Source organism: Bombina bombina, chromosome 1 (genome assembly GCF_027579735.1).
Source record: "Bombina bombina isolate aBomBom1 chromosome 1, aBomBom1.pri, whole genome shotgun sequence".
NCBI classification, from domain to species: domain Eukaryota; kingdom Metazoa; phylum Chordata; class Amphibia; order Anura; family Bombinatoridae; genus Bombina; species Bombina bombina.
Genome location: NC_069499.1, coordinates 1136500539 through 1136518476, shown reverse-complemented (window position 1 = coordinate 1136518476; position 17938 = coordinate 1136500539). Strand labels below are relative to the sequence as shown.

Sequence of the window (17938 nt, the reverse complement as noted above, 5' to 3'; positions counted from 1 at the left end):
GCTATATCCTCATCCTGGGCTTTCAAAAATTAAGCTTCTGTGGAGCAGATTTGCAAGGCGGCAACATGGTCCTCTTTGCATACATTTTAAAAATTCTACAAATTTGATACTTTCTTTCCTAAGATATGGTGAGTCCACGGAATCATTAATTACTAATGAGAGTATAACTCCTGGCCAGCAGGAGGAGGCAAAGAGCACTACAGCAAAGCTGCTATATATGTCACTTCCCTTACCAATAATTCCTAGTCATTCTCTTTGCCTGCGGTGCAGGTGGAGGTGAAGTTTTGGTGTCTGATCTACAATCAAGATTTTTTTTTAATTTTAAAAGCAGAGTAGGTTTGCTCTGATCTTTTTAAAGGGTCTAGCCTTAGGCTATGTCAGTCTCTTCAGTAGGGCAGTGGTGGCTTTTGAGCAATTGGGAACTTGTGGGGTACAATCCTCACTGCGTTTTCCCAAAACATTTTGCTGCCCTATTTAGATAGCCTGAGTAAGTTTACTCAGTATTTCTGTATTTCCACAGGTCCATGTGAGGGATGGCATCCTCTCAAACCAGGTGAGCTGTCCTACTGCTAGACAGATTAATGTTAAGGTAAGTGCCAGTTTTATTTTTCTATGAAATCAGGGAAAAATTTGGCACTTACTCAGCTGAAACGCTGCAGGGGGACGTTTTTTATTATTCCTGTAAGGGTGCAAGTTTATGGCAGTTTTTGCAGGCACTGTTAGTTTGAGGAGTTATTTATTTTATTGATGGCTCAGTGAGGATCCATTTTTAGTAACGGATTATGTACTTTTATTGGGGGTTTTATTGTTTTGTTTTTAAGCCCGTTTTCAAGAAAGTTGTTTTTTTGTTTTTTTTAAAAAATGCTCTTTTTTTGGCGCTTTTCTTCACTTCCTGTAGAGTGAGGTGCGCATATTTCAGATGGCTCTGCTGTTTAGAAGGCTTATTGCTGTTTTTGCTTCTCTGGAATCCAGATTATAAATGGGATTGCTTTTTTTCTTCAGTTTGCTGTGGGTTGCAGGACAGGTAGGGCACCTCAGTAATTCTGCTGAGGTGTAGAGTTTTGCCTGGGGTATGATTTGGTAATTTTAAAAGGATATTTATGAACGGTTTTTTGTTCTCTATTATATCATTTGTTAAAAGATGTGTGTGTGTGTAAAAAAAAAAAAAAAAAGTGATTTTTTTTTTTTTTCTCTTTTTTCCTTTTTTCTTTTTGTATTATTGATCAGGAGGCTGTGCAGGATGTTACCTGTAGCTTATGTTTTGATGCCCAGGTGGAACCCCCATTACTTTTTTTGTTCTTCATATATTTAAAGAACTTTAGCTTATAGAAATAGACTTTTTTGACCCTGAGCCATCATTAGCTAAGGCGGATGCTGTTCAGAAACCTCCTGTTTCAGATGTGCCGCAGCTGTCTCCTCAAGCGTCCCAATCCTATTCATCTGCACATGCAGTGCCCTGCGTTTCTTCTAATGCTTCGTCTGGGGTTACTTTGCAAGATATTGCTGCCCAGGTATCCTCTGCGGTATCTGAGACACTGTCTGCTTTTCCCATGCTGCAGGGAAAACGCAAAAGGAAATTTAAAGAAACAGTAACTAATGTTTCTAATCCTGAAGTGGCTAATCAAAGTATTTTCTCTTCAAAGTCTGAGGATGAGGATTCTTAGAGTGCATCTGAGGGTGAAATCTCGGGTTCAGGCAGTATAATTCCTTCTGCTGAAGTGGTGTCATTCAGATTTAAGCTGGAACACTTTCCGCTTGTTACTTAAGGAGGTTTTGGCTACCTTGGATGACTCTGAAACTACTATCGTTGTTAACCCTAAGAAGTCTAGTAAGCTGAAAAAGTATTGTGATGTTCCCTCTGCGGTGGAGCTATTTCCTGTTCCAGACCGTGCTTCTGAGATTATTGCACGGGAGTGGGAGAGACCTGGTATTTCTTTTTCTCCATCTCCTATTTTTAAGAAAATGTTTCCTATAGCTGACTCTATTAAAGAGTCGTGGCAAACTGTTCCTAAGATGGAAGGAGCTATTTCCACTTTGGCTAAGAGGACCACTATTCCCATAGAGGATAGTTGTTCCTTTAAGAATCCAATGGGTAAGAAATTAGAGACATTATTAAAGAAAATGTATGTTCACCAAGGTCTTCAATGGCAGCCTGCGGTGTGTATTGCTACTGTTACCAGGGCTGGGTTTGATGCCTTGTCTGATTCTATTCAGAAAGATGCTCCTCTTGAGGAGATCCAGGACAGGATTAAGGCTCTTAAGTTAGCCCATTCCGTTATTATGGATGCTTCCTTACAGGTCATTAAACTAAGAGCAAAAAGGTCTGGTTTTGCGGTCCTAGCTCGCAGAGCCCTTTGGTTACAATCCTAGTCTGCGGATGTTTCTTCTAAATCTAAGTTATTAGCAAGACCTTGTTTGGCTGAATGTATTTCAGATATCACAGGAGGAAAAGAATCTTTTCCTCAGGATAAGAAGAATAAGCAGAAAGGGTGTCAGAGTAATTTTCGTTCCTTTCGTAACATTAGAGGTAAACCCTCCGCTTCCTCTTCCAAGCAGGAACTATCCAAGTCTTCCTGGAAGTCTGGTCAGTCTTGGAACAAGGGAAAACAGTCTAAGAAACCTGCAGCTGACTTCAAGTCAGCTTGAAGGGTTGCCCCCCCGATCCAGGAACGGATCTAGTAGGGGGCAGGCTTTCTCAATTTGCTCAGGCTTGGATATGAGATGTCCCAGACCTGTGGGCCGTGGGAATTGTATCTCAGGGGTACAAGATAGAATTCAAGACGTTTCTTCTCTTAAGATTATCTGTAGACCAGATAAAAAGAGAGGCGTTCTGAAATTGTATCAAGGAACTTTTTGCCCTGGGAGTTATAGTTCCAGTTCCTCCGCAGGAACAGGGTCTGGGATTTTATTCAAATCTGTTTGTGGTTCCCAAGAAAGAGGGGACTTTCAGACCTATTTTAAACCTAAAGTGTTTAAAAAAGTTCCTCAGAGTACCGTCCTTCAAGATGGAGACTATACGTTCCATTTTTCCTTTGGTTCAAGAGGGTCAGTTTATGACAGTATACAAAGAAGATGTTGATTCGCCACATTTTTTAAATCCAAGAAAAAAAACACGTTATTGTAGATCGTTAAAAATCCATTCTGCAAAAAGGACAATGAACCACGTGAATCATGCAAACTCACAAGCGGTGTAGCACAATGCTTACGCGTTTCAGCCTAAGTGGCCGTAATCATAGCATAAATTGCTAAGTGATACACCTGGTTAAAAAGACCAACAACGTTCATTATTGGTTACAATAAATTGCACACCTACTAGTGAGAGCCGATAATAATTGACGTAGAATCGTTGCACTCCCCTAAATTTATGTAATACACCTTGACAGACCTACTTAAAGACACAGTACTTTACGAAATCATGGATAAGTGAATATTAACTTAAACAACAGCATAATATAACACACCAAGACAATATGATAAATTACAGCTTAGACACAATTGCGCTATTAAGATATTAATATGTTTTGTTAGATAAAGTTATCTCTTAAAATCTCCTCGCATATTGGTTTTGTTTAATTTGCGTGCTCCCATTACAAGGCCACTATTATAACCTGTTTGCCCTGTTAAATGCAAACATCTGCACAATTGACCTAAATTATGGTCTCACTATATAAACGTGAACTCCGATATTGGGAAGTAAAGAGCATACATGGGAAATTATTACAATTATCGATGAGTGTGTTATGTTATGACTTGGAGTAGAGTCAGGATTGCTAGGATTTTGTCTTTTCTCCAGGAGGGTCTGGAGAAGGGTTTGTTAGCTAGTACTCTGAAGTGTCAGATTTCTGCGTTATCTATTTTATTGCATAAGCGTTCGGCGGATGCGCCAGACGTGCAATCCTTTTGTCAGGCCTTGGTTAGGATCAGGCCTGTGTTTAAGTCCGTTACTCCTCCCTGGAGTCTTAACCTTGTTCTTAGAGTTTTACAGCGGGCTCTGTTTGAACCTATGCATTCCTTAGATATTAAGATGTTATCTTGGAAGGTTTTGTTTATTGTTTCTATTTCTTCTGCTCAGAGAGTTTCAGAACTCTCGGCTCTGCAGTTTGATTCTCCTTATCTTATTTTTCAATTCTGATAAGATGGTTCTACGTACTAAATTAGGTTTCCTACCTAAGGTTGTTTCAAACAAGCATTTTCTCAAGAGTCCTAATCCTCCTCCTCCTAAGGAGCGTTTGTTCCAAAATCTAGATGTTGTGCGTGCTTTGAAGTTTTATCTTCAGGGCGACTAATGACTTTTGTCAGTCTTCTGCTTTGTTTGTTTGTTTTTCTGGGAAGCGCAAGGGTCAGAAAGCTACGGCTACTTCTCTTTCTCTTACTGCTGGATAGGCTGTTTATTCTTCCTGGGCATTTAAAAATGAAGCTTCTGTGGAACAGATTTGCAAGGCTTCAACTTGGTCCTCTTTGCATACTTTTTCAAAGTTTTATAAATCTGATACTTTTACCTCGGCTGAGGCTTCTTTTGGGAGAAGGCTTCTTCAGACAGTGGTGCCTTCTGTTTAGGTCTACCTTTTTTGTCCCTCCCTTATCTGTGTCCACTAGCTTGGGTATTGATTCCCACTAGTAATTGATGATTCCGTGGATTCACCGTATCTTAGGAAAGAAAACATTTAATTTATTCTTACCTGATAAATGTATTTCTTTCCGGATATGGTGAGTCCACGCCCCACCCTTTATTTAAGATGGTTATTTTTTCTAAAACCTCAAGCACCTCTACACTTTTTTGTGTTATCATCTTTTTCCCTTTTTCCATTTTTCCTTCGGCCGAATGACTGGGGATTATGGGTAAGGGAAGTGACGTATATAGCAGCTTTGCTGTAGTGCTCTTTGCCTCCTCTTGCTGGCCAGGAGTTATATTCCCACTAGTAATTGATGATTCTGTGGACTCACCATATCCGGAAATAAATAAATTTATTAGGTAAGCATAAATTATGTTTTTGCCTCAGCTGAGGCCTCTTTTGGGAGAAAGGTTCTTTAAGCGGTGGTGCCTTCTGTTTATGTCCGCCTGCCTTGGTCTCCCTCCCTTTTCATTCTGTGTCCTCTAGCTTGGGTATTGGTTACCACTAGTAATTGGAATGAAGTTGTGGACTCTCCATGCCATAGGAAAGAAAACAAAATGTATGCTTACCTGATAAATTTCTTTCTTTCCGGGCATGGAGAATCCACGACCCCGCCCTCTTTTTTAAATTTTATTTCGGCAGTATTTTTGAGTAAGCCTCAGACATCTCTATACCCATGTGTTTCTTCTTTTTCCATTTTCCTTGGGAAAGGGAAGTTACAGCTTTGCTGGGGTGCTCTTTGCCTCCTTCTTCTGGCCATGAGTTGAATATCCCACTAGTAATTGGAATGAAGTTGTGGACTCTCCATTCCCGGAAAGAAAGAAATGTTGTCATTGGCTCACCCATGTGTTCAGTTAGAAACCAGTAGTGCATTGCTGCTCCTTCAACAAATGATACTAAGAGAATGAAGCAAATTTGATAATAGAAGTAAACTGGAAAATTGTATGTTCTACCTAAATCATAAAAAAGTGTTTTGGTTTTATGTCCCTTTAACCAGAGCTCTGAAGTATTGCCATCGTGTTTATTTTCAACTTTTAATACAAGCATTACTTCTGACACGCACAAAGAGCCGAGATAAACAGTGCGCCACTCATAATCTAGCCCTTAGAGAACAATGAATTAGAAGGATGCAGGCTTTACACATAACACACAGCACACTATCAAGCATCATTCTTTTCAGGTTTAGTCACACTGCATTATGCTCATTACAGAATATGAACTTGCATATTTGCAGATTCGCATTCGGTATTTACTAAAAAAAAAAAACCGTATAAGTTTGTATCAAAACTCACTGGAAGACATACATTATAGAGAATGTGGCACATGGGTATCAATATGCCACTTTGGTAATGCAATGTACAGCTGGAGAAAAAAAAAAGTTTATTGTATTCAGCAATTGCTGAGTACACCACTAATTTATGCTCTGATGTCATCCTCTCTCTGTCACTAGTTTAATTTAAGGTGAGGAAATGAGACTTGTATTTGGCTGCTTTGAAAATATTACAAACTAGTTTGGATACGTTATACCTATGCTCTTTATGGGACATGAAAAACTTTGAGATTGTAATATAAAATGCTTTTTTTTACAAGAAGAAAAAAAAATCTTTCCTCTAATTTAACACTGAAAATGTGGGGTTTTAATTCTGATAATGGTAAACTGCAGACTTTACCAGTTTAACACTGCTACATATCACATTTGCTGATTCCAATTAGAGACTGATAAGATACTGCAAAGAAATGCAAGTTTTACTACCAAAATGAAAGCGGCAAGTCTAGTCCAGCCCTTCTTAAACTGTGAGTCGCGACCCCGTACTGTTTAATATCACTTTAATTTGTTGCAATACTGCATAAACGTCTTCTTATTACAAAGTGTTTTATGTCCCTTTTTTAAGGTGAGATGCTATGATTTGTCAGCTTGATACATTAAAGGAAATGAATGTACAAATATTTTCTCTTTATTTGTTACATAATGAAACTGAGTCTGACCTCATAACTTTATTATACATATTTATTTAATCATTTTGCTTACCACTAGAATTGATCCTTCAAACAGGACCTATTTCATGCAACAATTGATTTTACTGACCACCTGGGTAAAATTGAAGCCAATATTACGCCAAAATTAGCTAGTAATTTTTTTTCAATGCTTGTTGCACAAAATCAATTTAAGCTATCCAAAGCATAAATTAATAGCATAATTTAAGTAACATTTATAAATAACAGAAAATGTTATATTGCGAAGTATTACACTGCCCTCATCCAGCTACTTCACAATGCCACCTGGCTGACAAATTGTTTGTGGAGAACACTGCATTGTTTGTTCTCCTCTTATTGGTTCTCTTCTTGTGACACATTTCAGGAATTAGGTTTAATCCGGAAGCCAGCCTCCTTCATGACCAGTATCTGTGATGAGAGGGGCCAAGAGCTCATCTATGCCGGAATGCCCATCACTGATGTCTTCAAAGAGGACATTGGGATTGGGGGTGTGCTAGGACTGCTTTGGTTCCAAAGGAGGTGAGAAAACGTGGTATATATTTATTTATTTTTTAATGATATTTTTCCTTTATATCATAGGTGTTGGTAATGGACCATGTAACAGAGAAACTTAACACCATGTTTTGTTCCCATAGGGTCCCCAAATATGCCTCTCACTTTATTGAGATGTGTTTGATGGTGACAGCAGACCACGGGCCAGCTGTGTCTGGAGCTCACAACACTATTGTTTGTGCAAGGGCAGGAAAAGACTTGATCTCCAGTCTAACCTCTGGCCTGCTGACCATTGTAAGTGTACAGTTTGTTTCTGTACTCATTATAGAGATGGGTAAAACTGCTGGCTTGCAAATAACATCTAGACTTTTTCACGAAGGTGCTTACTGAACATTTTAAAAGTTAAACAAAATTGTAGTATTGAAAATGAATTGCATTCACTCCTTTAGAACACTTTACATTGTCTTATATATAAAGGGCATAACCTACCAAATTGTTAGTTGAAACCAGCTGATCTCAAGCCCTTGCATTCGCAATAGTTTACATATATGTAAAGCACAGGAGCTGTTCCATTACTCTCCCACCATTGTCCACCACCAGGATGGCATTCCTTATTACTGACCTCTGGTCCTTTAGCCTTGCATGCTACATAATTTGTCTCCTTTTTTAGCTCTGCAACCTCAGTCAGTCTCTCCCACATTCAAATAGCTGTTTTTTTTAATTTTACCAATGGTCTTTTTGCAACTGCCCCAATATAATTGCTCTAGTGTTGACCTTCATTTTATTTGTTTATTTTTGCCATCTCTTTGCAGGGTGATCGCTTTGGTGGTGCTCTGGATGCAGCAGCCAAGATGTTCAGCAAAGCCTTTGACAGTGGTCTAATTCCTATGGAGTTTGTCAACAAAATGAAGAAGGAGGGGAAACTGATCATGGGCATTGGTCATAGAGTAAAATCTGTAAGCTATATTCATTTTTTTGTGAACTGTGTGTCTTTAAGTCAATCACATATTTTTTGTTGTTTTAAAAGATAGATAATCCCTTTATTACCCATTGCCCAGTTTTGCATAACCAGCACTGTTATATTAATATACTTTTTACCTCTGTGAATAACTGGTACCTAAGCATCTTCTGACAGCCCACAGATCACATGACATTTTATTTATTATCTATTGACTTTCAATTTAGCCAATTAGTGCAGTGTCTGCCACATGCCACGGGCGTGATCACAATGTTCTCTATATGGCTCACATGAACTAGCTCTCCCTTGCTTTGAAAAGCAAATAAAAAAGCATGCGATAAGAGGTGGCCTTCAAGGGCTTAAAAATGATCATATGAGCCTTCCTAGGTTTAGCTTTTAACTAAGAATACCAAGAGAACAAAGTAAAATTGGTGCTATAAGTAAATTGGAAAGTTGTTTAAAATGACATGCCCTATTTGAAACATGAAAGTTTTTTTTGGACTTGACTCCCTTTAAAGGGACACCGTACTATAAAATTTGTTTCCCCTTAATGTGTTCCAAATGATTTGTTGTTCCTACTGCAGAGTAGTAAATGTATGTGAAATTGGTATTCATGCGTATTTTTGTATTTGAAATAGTTGATTTTGCTCACCTGTTCTCCAGGGGAAAAATGGACCGAGCCTGCAAATAATGAAGGCTTGCTAATGTTATGCTATATCTAAACACACAGCTTAAATAGTTGAGCATTTTAAAAGCAATTAGCATAACCAGCTATAATTAGTGATATTGTCTTCTGTTTACATAGATTTTATACAGAGAATATGTTTGCTTTTAATATTTCTTTCATAAAGTGGTGATAGTCCACAAGCCATTATTTCTGTGATTCAACTCCTGGCCTTTAGGAGGAAGCAAAGATTCCCAAAACTCCAAGAGCACTTAATTCCTCTGACTTTTCTGGTATTCTAGTCTTATCTTTGCCTCTTCATGAGGAAGGTGACGAATTCAGGTGCTCCAGATTCTTCATTGAGAGATATTTGAGGCCTGGGTACTGCTCCTTCTCCTGTTGGGTCATATACTACAAACACTGATCCTCTGCTGTTAACATTTACAGCACTGGGTGTGATCTCTACTGGAAGCAGTCATTTATGCAACTGTTAAGCACGGTAAAGTGGGTGCATCTTAAAGGGACAGTCTACTTGAAATTTTGTATTGTTTTAAAAGATAGATAATACCTTTTTATTACCCCTTCCCCAGTTTTGCATTACCAACACTTTTATATAATACACTTTTTAACTCTGTGATTACCTTGTATCTAAGCCTCTGCAGACTGTCACCTTATTTCAGCTCTTTTGACAGATTTGCATTTTAGCCCATCAGTGCTGACAATGTTATCTATATGGAAATCATGAATTAGCACCGTCTAACTGGGAAAAACTTTCAAAGTGCACTGACATAAAAGGCAGCCTTCAAAGGTTTAGAAATCTGTTTGAGCCTACCTAGGTTTAGCTTTCAAAAAAGAATACCAAGATAACACAGCAAATTTGATGATAAAAGTAAATAGGAAAGTTGTTTAAAATTGCATCTCCTATCTGAATCATGAACGTTTATCTTAAAGGGACAGTCAAAGATATTTTCATTAACTCTTATAGCCTGCAGGCTATTAGCAGGTACATCATAGCCAGGGACATACACATATAACAGATTAATTCCACCTTTATGACTTAAACTTTTCATACTTCGTCTAGTAATTGTCTATCTTCATTTTTTTATGTGTATTTCATGGTGCATACTGAAATTTGGCCCTGGTACCTAACATTATTTTTTTTAGAGGGTAGTTGTGGCAGCTATGCCTCTTCCAAGTATGCACAATTTTATTTTTTATTTTGCTGGATTGTTTCCAGTTCAGCTTTGCAACTCCTGAATGGATCACATTAGTCTAATGCTGCTCTTCTCTCCATTGTCGGTATATACCAGGTTATAAAATGATTTATTTATTATTATCTTTAAAATAACCTCCAATTAAAATGTATATGCAAAACAATTGAAATTAATATTTATTCCTAGATTAGATTAGCTAGCTTTATATACACATTGAATTATATTTATGTAGAAAGTAGATTATGAATCAATTATACACGCTTATTCGTTACAATATTCTATACCACAGATCATAACAATATATCTTTACAATTTTTAACCTTACTCACAATGAATCACATTAAAATACCCCAAAGGATACCAGAACAGTCTATAATTACCCAGCTTAGTTAATTCCAATATCAGAATATGGACTATTAGCTTAAAGGGACAGTCTAGTCAAAAAATTAATTTTCATGATTCAGATAGGACATGCCATTTTAAACAACTTTCCAATTTACTTTTATCATTATATTTGCTTTGTTACCTTGGTGGTATTTTTGAATAGCTAAACCTAGGTAGGCTCAAACTGATTTCTAAACCGTTGAAACCCGCCTCCTAGCTCAGAGCATTTTTGAAAGTGTTTCACAGTTAGACAGTAATAGTTCATGTGTGTCATATAGATAACATTGTGCTCACTCCCGTGGAGTTATTTAGGAGTCTGCACTAACTGAACTGCATGTCTGTCAAAAGCACTGAGATAAGGGGGCAGTCTGCAAAGGCTTAGATACAAGGTAATCACAAAGGTAAAACGTATATTAATATAACCGTGTTGGTTATGCAAAACTGGTGAATGGGTAATAAAGGGATCATCTATCTTTTTAAATAATAATAATTCTGGTGTAGACTGTCCCTTTAACAATTCTTAATAACTACTAGAGATTTAATCACAATAACCAATTTATGTACAGTTCTGAAAGAGTTCACAGTAATAAAAATGATTTATAAATCTAGAGTGCAAAATCCTGTCTAGCAAATAAATTACTTAGCACTAAATATGACTGGTTCTAACTTACACAGGACTATGGATATAAACTTAAAATACCAAATATGCTCTTTAAATTACCAGCTGCAATCTAACTATAGCTTTAGAATATATTTGTTAAAATCTATTAAATATAAAATATAGATCAATCATATACATCACAAAATAAACCAGATAAGTGTTTCAGCTTTTTTAGACAAACCTAGTTCACCTCATAAATAAGAGAGGTATTGCAATATGGATAAGAAAAGCTAGGCTCAGTTTTGCTTTGTAAAGACTGTGTTCAAAGGCAGCAAGGTTATCCAGTTCAGTCACAATTTAGCAGCAAAGACCAAAAACCCTTTCTTTCAAGTTGCATGAGCTTTTATCAAGTGATCAGCCCGCCTCTGTTCTAATCATTGGTGAATATTCGGATACGCCCCAAACGGATGCTTGTCTTTCCATTGACCCTAATGGAGCTGAGCATTTCATTGGCTTACCTGGAAACATATGGTTATTTGATACTATAATTCCCTTTGGTTGTAATTCCTGCATAAACCACCAGAGGGCAGAAGAAGGCATTAAAAACATTTTCATTTTTAACACTGCTACAGCTTAATTGATATATCTCAATATGTTCATTAAACATACCTTTAATCCCAGTACTAATAAATGTGTTCCATATATATGGGATTATATAGTACTATTCAATGTGAGTATTTTCATACTAAACATGAGTATAATCTCACTTCATTATGGCACTTAAGAGGATTTTAATACTTTTAGCATGGATCTAAATAATAATTTCTCAGTTTACAATTCCCATCTTATATCATAGACATACCTTGTGAGTAGAAATCTGATGTAATTTCATATAGCTATATTTACATTTTGATTACTATCCCATATTAATATAAACATTGCATATCTGTATATCTCTTGCTTAGTGTATAAAAACACAATTTATATATATATTTTATGGAACAATTTACTGTGTTCTCCTAGGTCGGAAATGAAAGAGACAATGTTTGTTATTCTGACACAGTTAAACATTTTAGATTGACTATATTGCTACTTATTAAATTCAGCAAATACTTATCTAATATGTTACTGTTAGGCATTTCTTCTCAGATTCACAAATATACGTTTATACGATTTTATTTGGACAGTCTGAGGGATATATTAAATATTTGGAAACTATATAGATAGTTTGTTTAAACTTTAACTCTTTAAGACCTTTATGTTTTCAAAGTACATATTTTGCTATTAAGGTTTAAGTTGTCACCAAGTCTGGGGAGGATGTTTATTGAAAACTCAGCATGTACCAATTTGCATCGAAGAGTGGATGGTCACTTTCCTTGTAAAACTGGTTCTTCTCTGCATACACATAAGCTTCAAAAGATCAGCCCCAGACCTAGCGACTGTCGTTTACAGATAGGAAAAACTTCTTATAAAGGCTTCCTTTGAAGAAATCTGCTTTCACTAATTGAGCAAATGTTTACCTTCCCTGGAAAGCCTTGGCTTCAAAGGTTCAATTAGTGATCTATCTTCACTAATTGAACAATTGTATCATCCCTTTTGTTCTCAACTTGTCTTAAACAGTGAGGGGGGCAGGGGCTGTAGGGAGACCAATTCATATCAAATTTAGATATTAGCTAAAAATGAAATATTAAATTATGTGATACATCTGTAGTTTATTTAATGTTATTTCACAGGTACCCTGACACCATGTTTCCTCAATACAAGGGAGCGCTTCAGATTTTAATCCAGGATTTAAAGGTTTGTGCACTCTGTACTTGTTGCAGCTATGCCTCCTCCAAGTATACGCAACAGTCTTCTGTTGTTTCTTTGCAGACCTGGTTTGATAATTTAATTTTAAAGAGTTCTCTTTCTTATTAGTCAAGATTCTCTTTTCTAGTATTCATTATAGACTTAGTGACTATGCAGCTTTATCTAATGGATCAGGGATCAAAGTTAGTCAGTTTGCTTCCATTTACACTAACATCTGTAGCTCAATGTATGGAAGTGTAAGGTATGTATGTATTGGGTACTTGTAAAGCGCGGCTAATCACCCGTAAGGGTCTCAAGGCGCTGAACATTTTATCGACCTTGGAAGGATGAAAGGCTGAGTGGACCTCGCCGGGGATCGAACCTGCAACCCAGCTCAGCCACAGTGCATTAGCATGCTGTGCTATCTGTCCGGTCTGATGATTGCAGCATCAGATGTTCTTTCTTTTGCACAGTTTCAAATGAGACATCTTCAAATTTTCCAGGTTCAATAATGGTGCAAAAATTTCACTCCGCTTTCTCATAGAATCCTATGGTATTCTTCACTGAGACTATCTCTGTCCTGGTGTATAGTTTTCATAACTATTTTTCTGGGAGCGTAATTCATTCGCCCAATTTGGAAAATATGTGCAGACACCATTCTCTTTGATTGGGGATCAGTCTTAGAGGCCAGGAGAGAATAGGGAGTTTGGTTTCCTCTGAAAGCGAAGTTAACAATAATTGTCTTTAGGTCACTTCAGAGCTGTCCTCTTCTGAAAGGAGAAACGTATTCGCGTTTTCAATCAGACTATGTTACAGCTGTAGCTTATTTTCATTATCATGGGAGTTCCCTAACAATGTAGGGAGTCTCAAGGTTTTTTGATTGGATACATCCCTGGAAGGAAATATGGGAAGCAGAGTTCATTAGTAGTCAATACATTCCACATGATTTTTTTTCTCCTTCAGGTATTTGTTTACTAGATTATGGAACAATTGGGTCGCCCTGAGATAGACCTGATGCATTCTTCATTAATCTGGCTGCTCTAGTCAGGTCCCACAGAACTTGTTTTGTGAGTCTGATTCAGATATCAAGCTTTCTCCATTCATTAAGATCTCGAGTCTCATCTTGATGGATTAGATTAAAAAAATTTTTTTATAACATAAAGGTTACTTTTAGTTATGTATTAAACACCTGATATCAAGCCATAAAGCATTTTACAAGTAAAATTTCACAAATTATTTGGCTAGTTTTTCATGCTATAAAAACCACTAGATAGATAATAATGTTCTTTTAGAATTCCAATAATTCTACTTTTTTTGCAAGTCCGTTTGGGTAATGAATTATCTGCAAACTCTTTTTAAAGAGTCATATTTTGTTTACTACAGGAACATTGCTTAGTTTCTTGACATCAAGGCTTTGTTCAGGCTTAGTCCAGATATATCCAGTATCTAAACAAATTTCTCCTCTTTGCAACATTTATTTGTTTGTTTTTTTTACACGCTTTACAGGTTTCTCTTTTCAAACCTGCATGCATTGGACATTTAGCTACTTGGAAGTTTATGTTGCTTTTAGCAATATCTTCTGCCGGAAGAGTTTCTGAATTTTTTTGCTATTTCTTGCAAGCTTTCTTTTTATTATTTTCATCAAGATAAGATGTTTTAAAGGGACATAAAACCCACTTTTTTTTTTCTTTCATGATTCAGATAGAGCATGCAACTTTCTAATTTACTTCTATTTAATTTGCTTCAATCTCTTGATATTCTTTGCTGAAAAGCATATCTAGATAGGCTTAGTAGCTGCTGACTGGGTGTTGCACATAAATGCCTCGTGTGATTGGCTTACAAATGTGCATTGCTATTTCTTCAACAAAGTATATCTAAAGAATGAAGCAAATTAGATAATAGAAGTAAATTGGAATATTGTTTAAAATTGTATTCTCTACCTGAATCATGAAAGAAAAATGTTGGGTTTAGTGTCCCTTTAAGGACTTAAATATGATTTTTTTATTTTATTACCTAGAGTTTTTTTTTAGATAACCTCAATCAGGAGATCATATCCCATCTCCTTGTCCTAATCTAAATAATGTAATGTAATGGTCTCTTAATTAATTTAGATATTGTAAGTGCATTCAAATTATTCTTTCAACTTACAAAGGTTTTTAGACAATCCTTTGTCCTTTGGTCCATGTAAAGGTCAGTGGGCTGCATCTCTTTTTTTTGGCTAAATCTCTTGATTATCCAGGTTTTTTTGGAAGTGGGATAGTATTTTCTAAAATGCATTATTGCCCATATTTCTAGATCGTTTAACTCTTTTTGGATTTTCAATAATGAGGCTTATATTAAATAAATTTTGCAAGGCAGCAACATACTTTCTCTAAATTCTACCACTTTGATGTGTTTGGTAGGAAAGTCCTTCATGCAACAGTATCTGGTAATTATGTGCCTGGCTTAAAAAAAAATGTCATGGTGTTGACAGGTGTTGATTCCCAGGAGTAATGGCTTGTGGACTCTCACCAGCATGAAGGAAATTAATTTATCAGGTAAGCATAAACTTTGTTTTTCTTGTTAGCTGGTGGTTTCTACAATCAAAAGTTGCTATTTCAAATAACAATATAAATTTTAAAGTGGCTGTTTGCAAACAATTACACTCCTGCTGGAAAAATGGACGATTGGGAACACAAAGGGGAGTACAATGCCCCTTTAACCATCCGTAAAGTGTATGCTACTTCCTGTTGGGTTGGCATAGAAAGCCCAAAACAAAAGTCAGTGCACTGACATCTAATAGTCGTGTGCAAGATTGTGTTTTTTATAGAGCTTAAATTAGAGCGTTTCCCTGACTCATTTAGCTCCTTCTTTTGTAACTTTTTTTTCTCCAGATAAATAATCCAGATATGCGGGTACAGATCCTCAAAGACTATGTTAAGCAGAACTTCCCTGCTACTCCTCTGCTGGATTATGCACTAGAAGTAGAGAAAATCACCACTTCAAAGGTAGGAATTACATACTTAATGTACAGAAAAAGATAAGGCATATGCACAAATGTGTCTTGGGGTATTTGCAGAATTGTATGTCAGTATTTGCTTGTAGAAAATGTACAATTGACTGTGTCAGAAAGATTTAAAAAGATTGCTTATGTGAATGGACACTTGTAATTTTTTTATTTTGATGAGCAATTCTTTAGGAATATGTTTGCCATAAAGTTATATGCAGAAACAGGTACATTTGATCCATACTGTGAAAAACATAAGCCAGGTCAAAACAAGAAACACATCTTGTGTGTTTCAAATGGGGAGGGGTAAAGGAGAAGGGGAAGATGGATTTGTGGCCCTTGGTCCTAAAGAGACATAAGTCCCCATTCAACTTCAAGAACACAAAACACTGTGTATTTATAAGAATTTTCTCTTGTTAAGTGTAGTCAGTCCACGGGTCATCCATTACTTATGGAATATATCTCTTCCTAACAGGAAGCTGCAAGAGGATCACCCAGCAGAGCTTGCTACATAGCTCCTCCCCTCACATGTCATATTCAGTCATTCTCTTGCAGCCTAACTAGATAGGTCGCTGTGAGAGGTCTGTGGTGTTTTTTAACTTAGTTTATTTCTACAATCAAAAGTTTATTTTAAATGGCACCGGAGTGTGCTGTTTATTCTCAGGCAGCATTAGAAGAAGAATCTGCCTGCGTTTTCTATGATCTTAGCAGACGTAACTAAGATCCACTGGCTGTTCTCATCTGAGGAGTGAGGTAACTTCAGAGAAGGGGAATAGCATGCAGGGCCCCCCTGCAAATGAGGTATGTGCAGTAATTATTTTTCTGAGGAATGGAATTGACTGAGAAAATACTGCTGATACCAATGTAAAGTAAGTTCAGCCTTAAATGCAGTGATAGCGACTGGTATTAGGCTGATGAGTGTGTGTACACTGAATGTATTTTTCTTAGGAATGGAATTGACTCTGAAAATACTGTTAATATTGAAATAATGTATGAGCCTTAACTGCAGTAAAAGCGACTGGTAGCAGGCTTATTAATAACAATTCATAACTTTTCAAATGTATGTTTAAAACGTTTACTGGCATGTTAATCGTTTTTTGTGAGGTACTTGGTGATAAAACTTATTGGGGCATGATTTTTACCACATGGCCATCTTTGTTTTCTGCATAGAAACAGTTTTCTGAGCTTCCCCACTGTTGTAATATGAGTGGGAGGGGCCTATTTTAGCGCTTTTTTTGCGCAGTAAAAATTCAGTCACAATCTGTCTACTTCATCCTCCATGATCCAGATCGTCTCTAGAGAGCTCAGGGGTCTTCAAAATTCATTTTGAGGGAGGTAATCAGTCACAGCAGACCTGTGACAGTGTGTTTTGACTGTGAGAAAAACTTTAATTATTAAATTGTTAATCCGTTTTTGGGTATTAAGGGGTTAATCATCCATTTGCTGGTGGGTGCAATCCTTTGCTAACTTAATACATTTACTGTGAAAAATTGGTTGCTATAACTATTTTGGTTCACTGTTATTTCAACTGCGACCGCTTTTTGTGCTTCTTAAAGGCACAGTAGCGTTTTTTATATTGCTTGTAAATTTATTTAGAAAAGTATTTCCAAGCTTGCTAGTCTCATTGCTAGTCTGTTTAAACATGTCTGACACAGATGAATCTCTTTGTTCACTATGTTTAAAGGCCAATGTGGAGCCCAATAGAAATTTATGTACTAATTGCATTGATGCTACTTTAAATAAAAGTCAATCTTTACATGTAAAGAAATTATCACCAGACAACGAGGGGGGAGTTATGCCGACTAACTCTCCTCACGTGTCAGTACCTTCGCCTCCCGCTCAGGAGGTGCGTGATTTTGTGGCGCCAAGTACATCAGGGAGGCCCTTACAAATCACTTTGCAAGACATGGCTACTGTTATGACAGAAGTATTATCTAAATTGCCAGAATTAAGAGGCAAGCGCGATAGCTCTGGGTTAAGGACAGAGCGCGCAGATGAGGTGAGAGCCATGTCAGATACTGCGTCACAGTTTGCAGAACGTGAAGACGGAGAGCTTCATTCTGTGGGTGACGGATCTGATCCAGGGAGACTGGATTCAGAGATTTCTAATTTTAAATTTAAGCTTGAGAACCTCCGCATATTGCTAGGGGAGGTATTAGCGGCTCTGAATGATTGTAACACGGTTGCAATTCCAGAAAAATTATGTAGGTTGGATAGATACTATGCGGTACCGGTGTGTACTG

General features: G+C 36.9%; 1 protein-coding gene across 2 annotated transcripts in view; it reads left to right on the top strand.

Annotated features, from left to right (window-relative positions):
* ACLY (ATP citrate lyase) overlaps positions 1 to 17938 on the top strand; it is a 179777-nt gene that overhangs the window by 127726 nt on the left and 34113 nt on the right. For both annotated transcript variants that reach the window (XM_053698912.1, XM_053698904.1), the window contains 4 exons: positions 6973 to 7127; positions 7244 to 7394; positions 7913 to 8056; positions 15583 to 15696. In XM_053698912.1, the coding sequence (XP_053554887.1) occupies positions 6973 to 7127; positions 7244 to 7394; positions 7913 to 8056; positions 15583 to 15696 (564 nt within the window). The remainder of the gene's footprint in view (positions 1 to 6972; positions 7128 to 7243; positions 7395 to 7912; positions 8057 to 15582; positions 15697 to 17938) is intronic.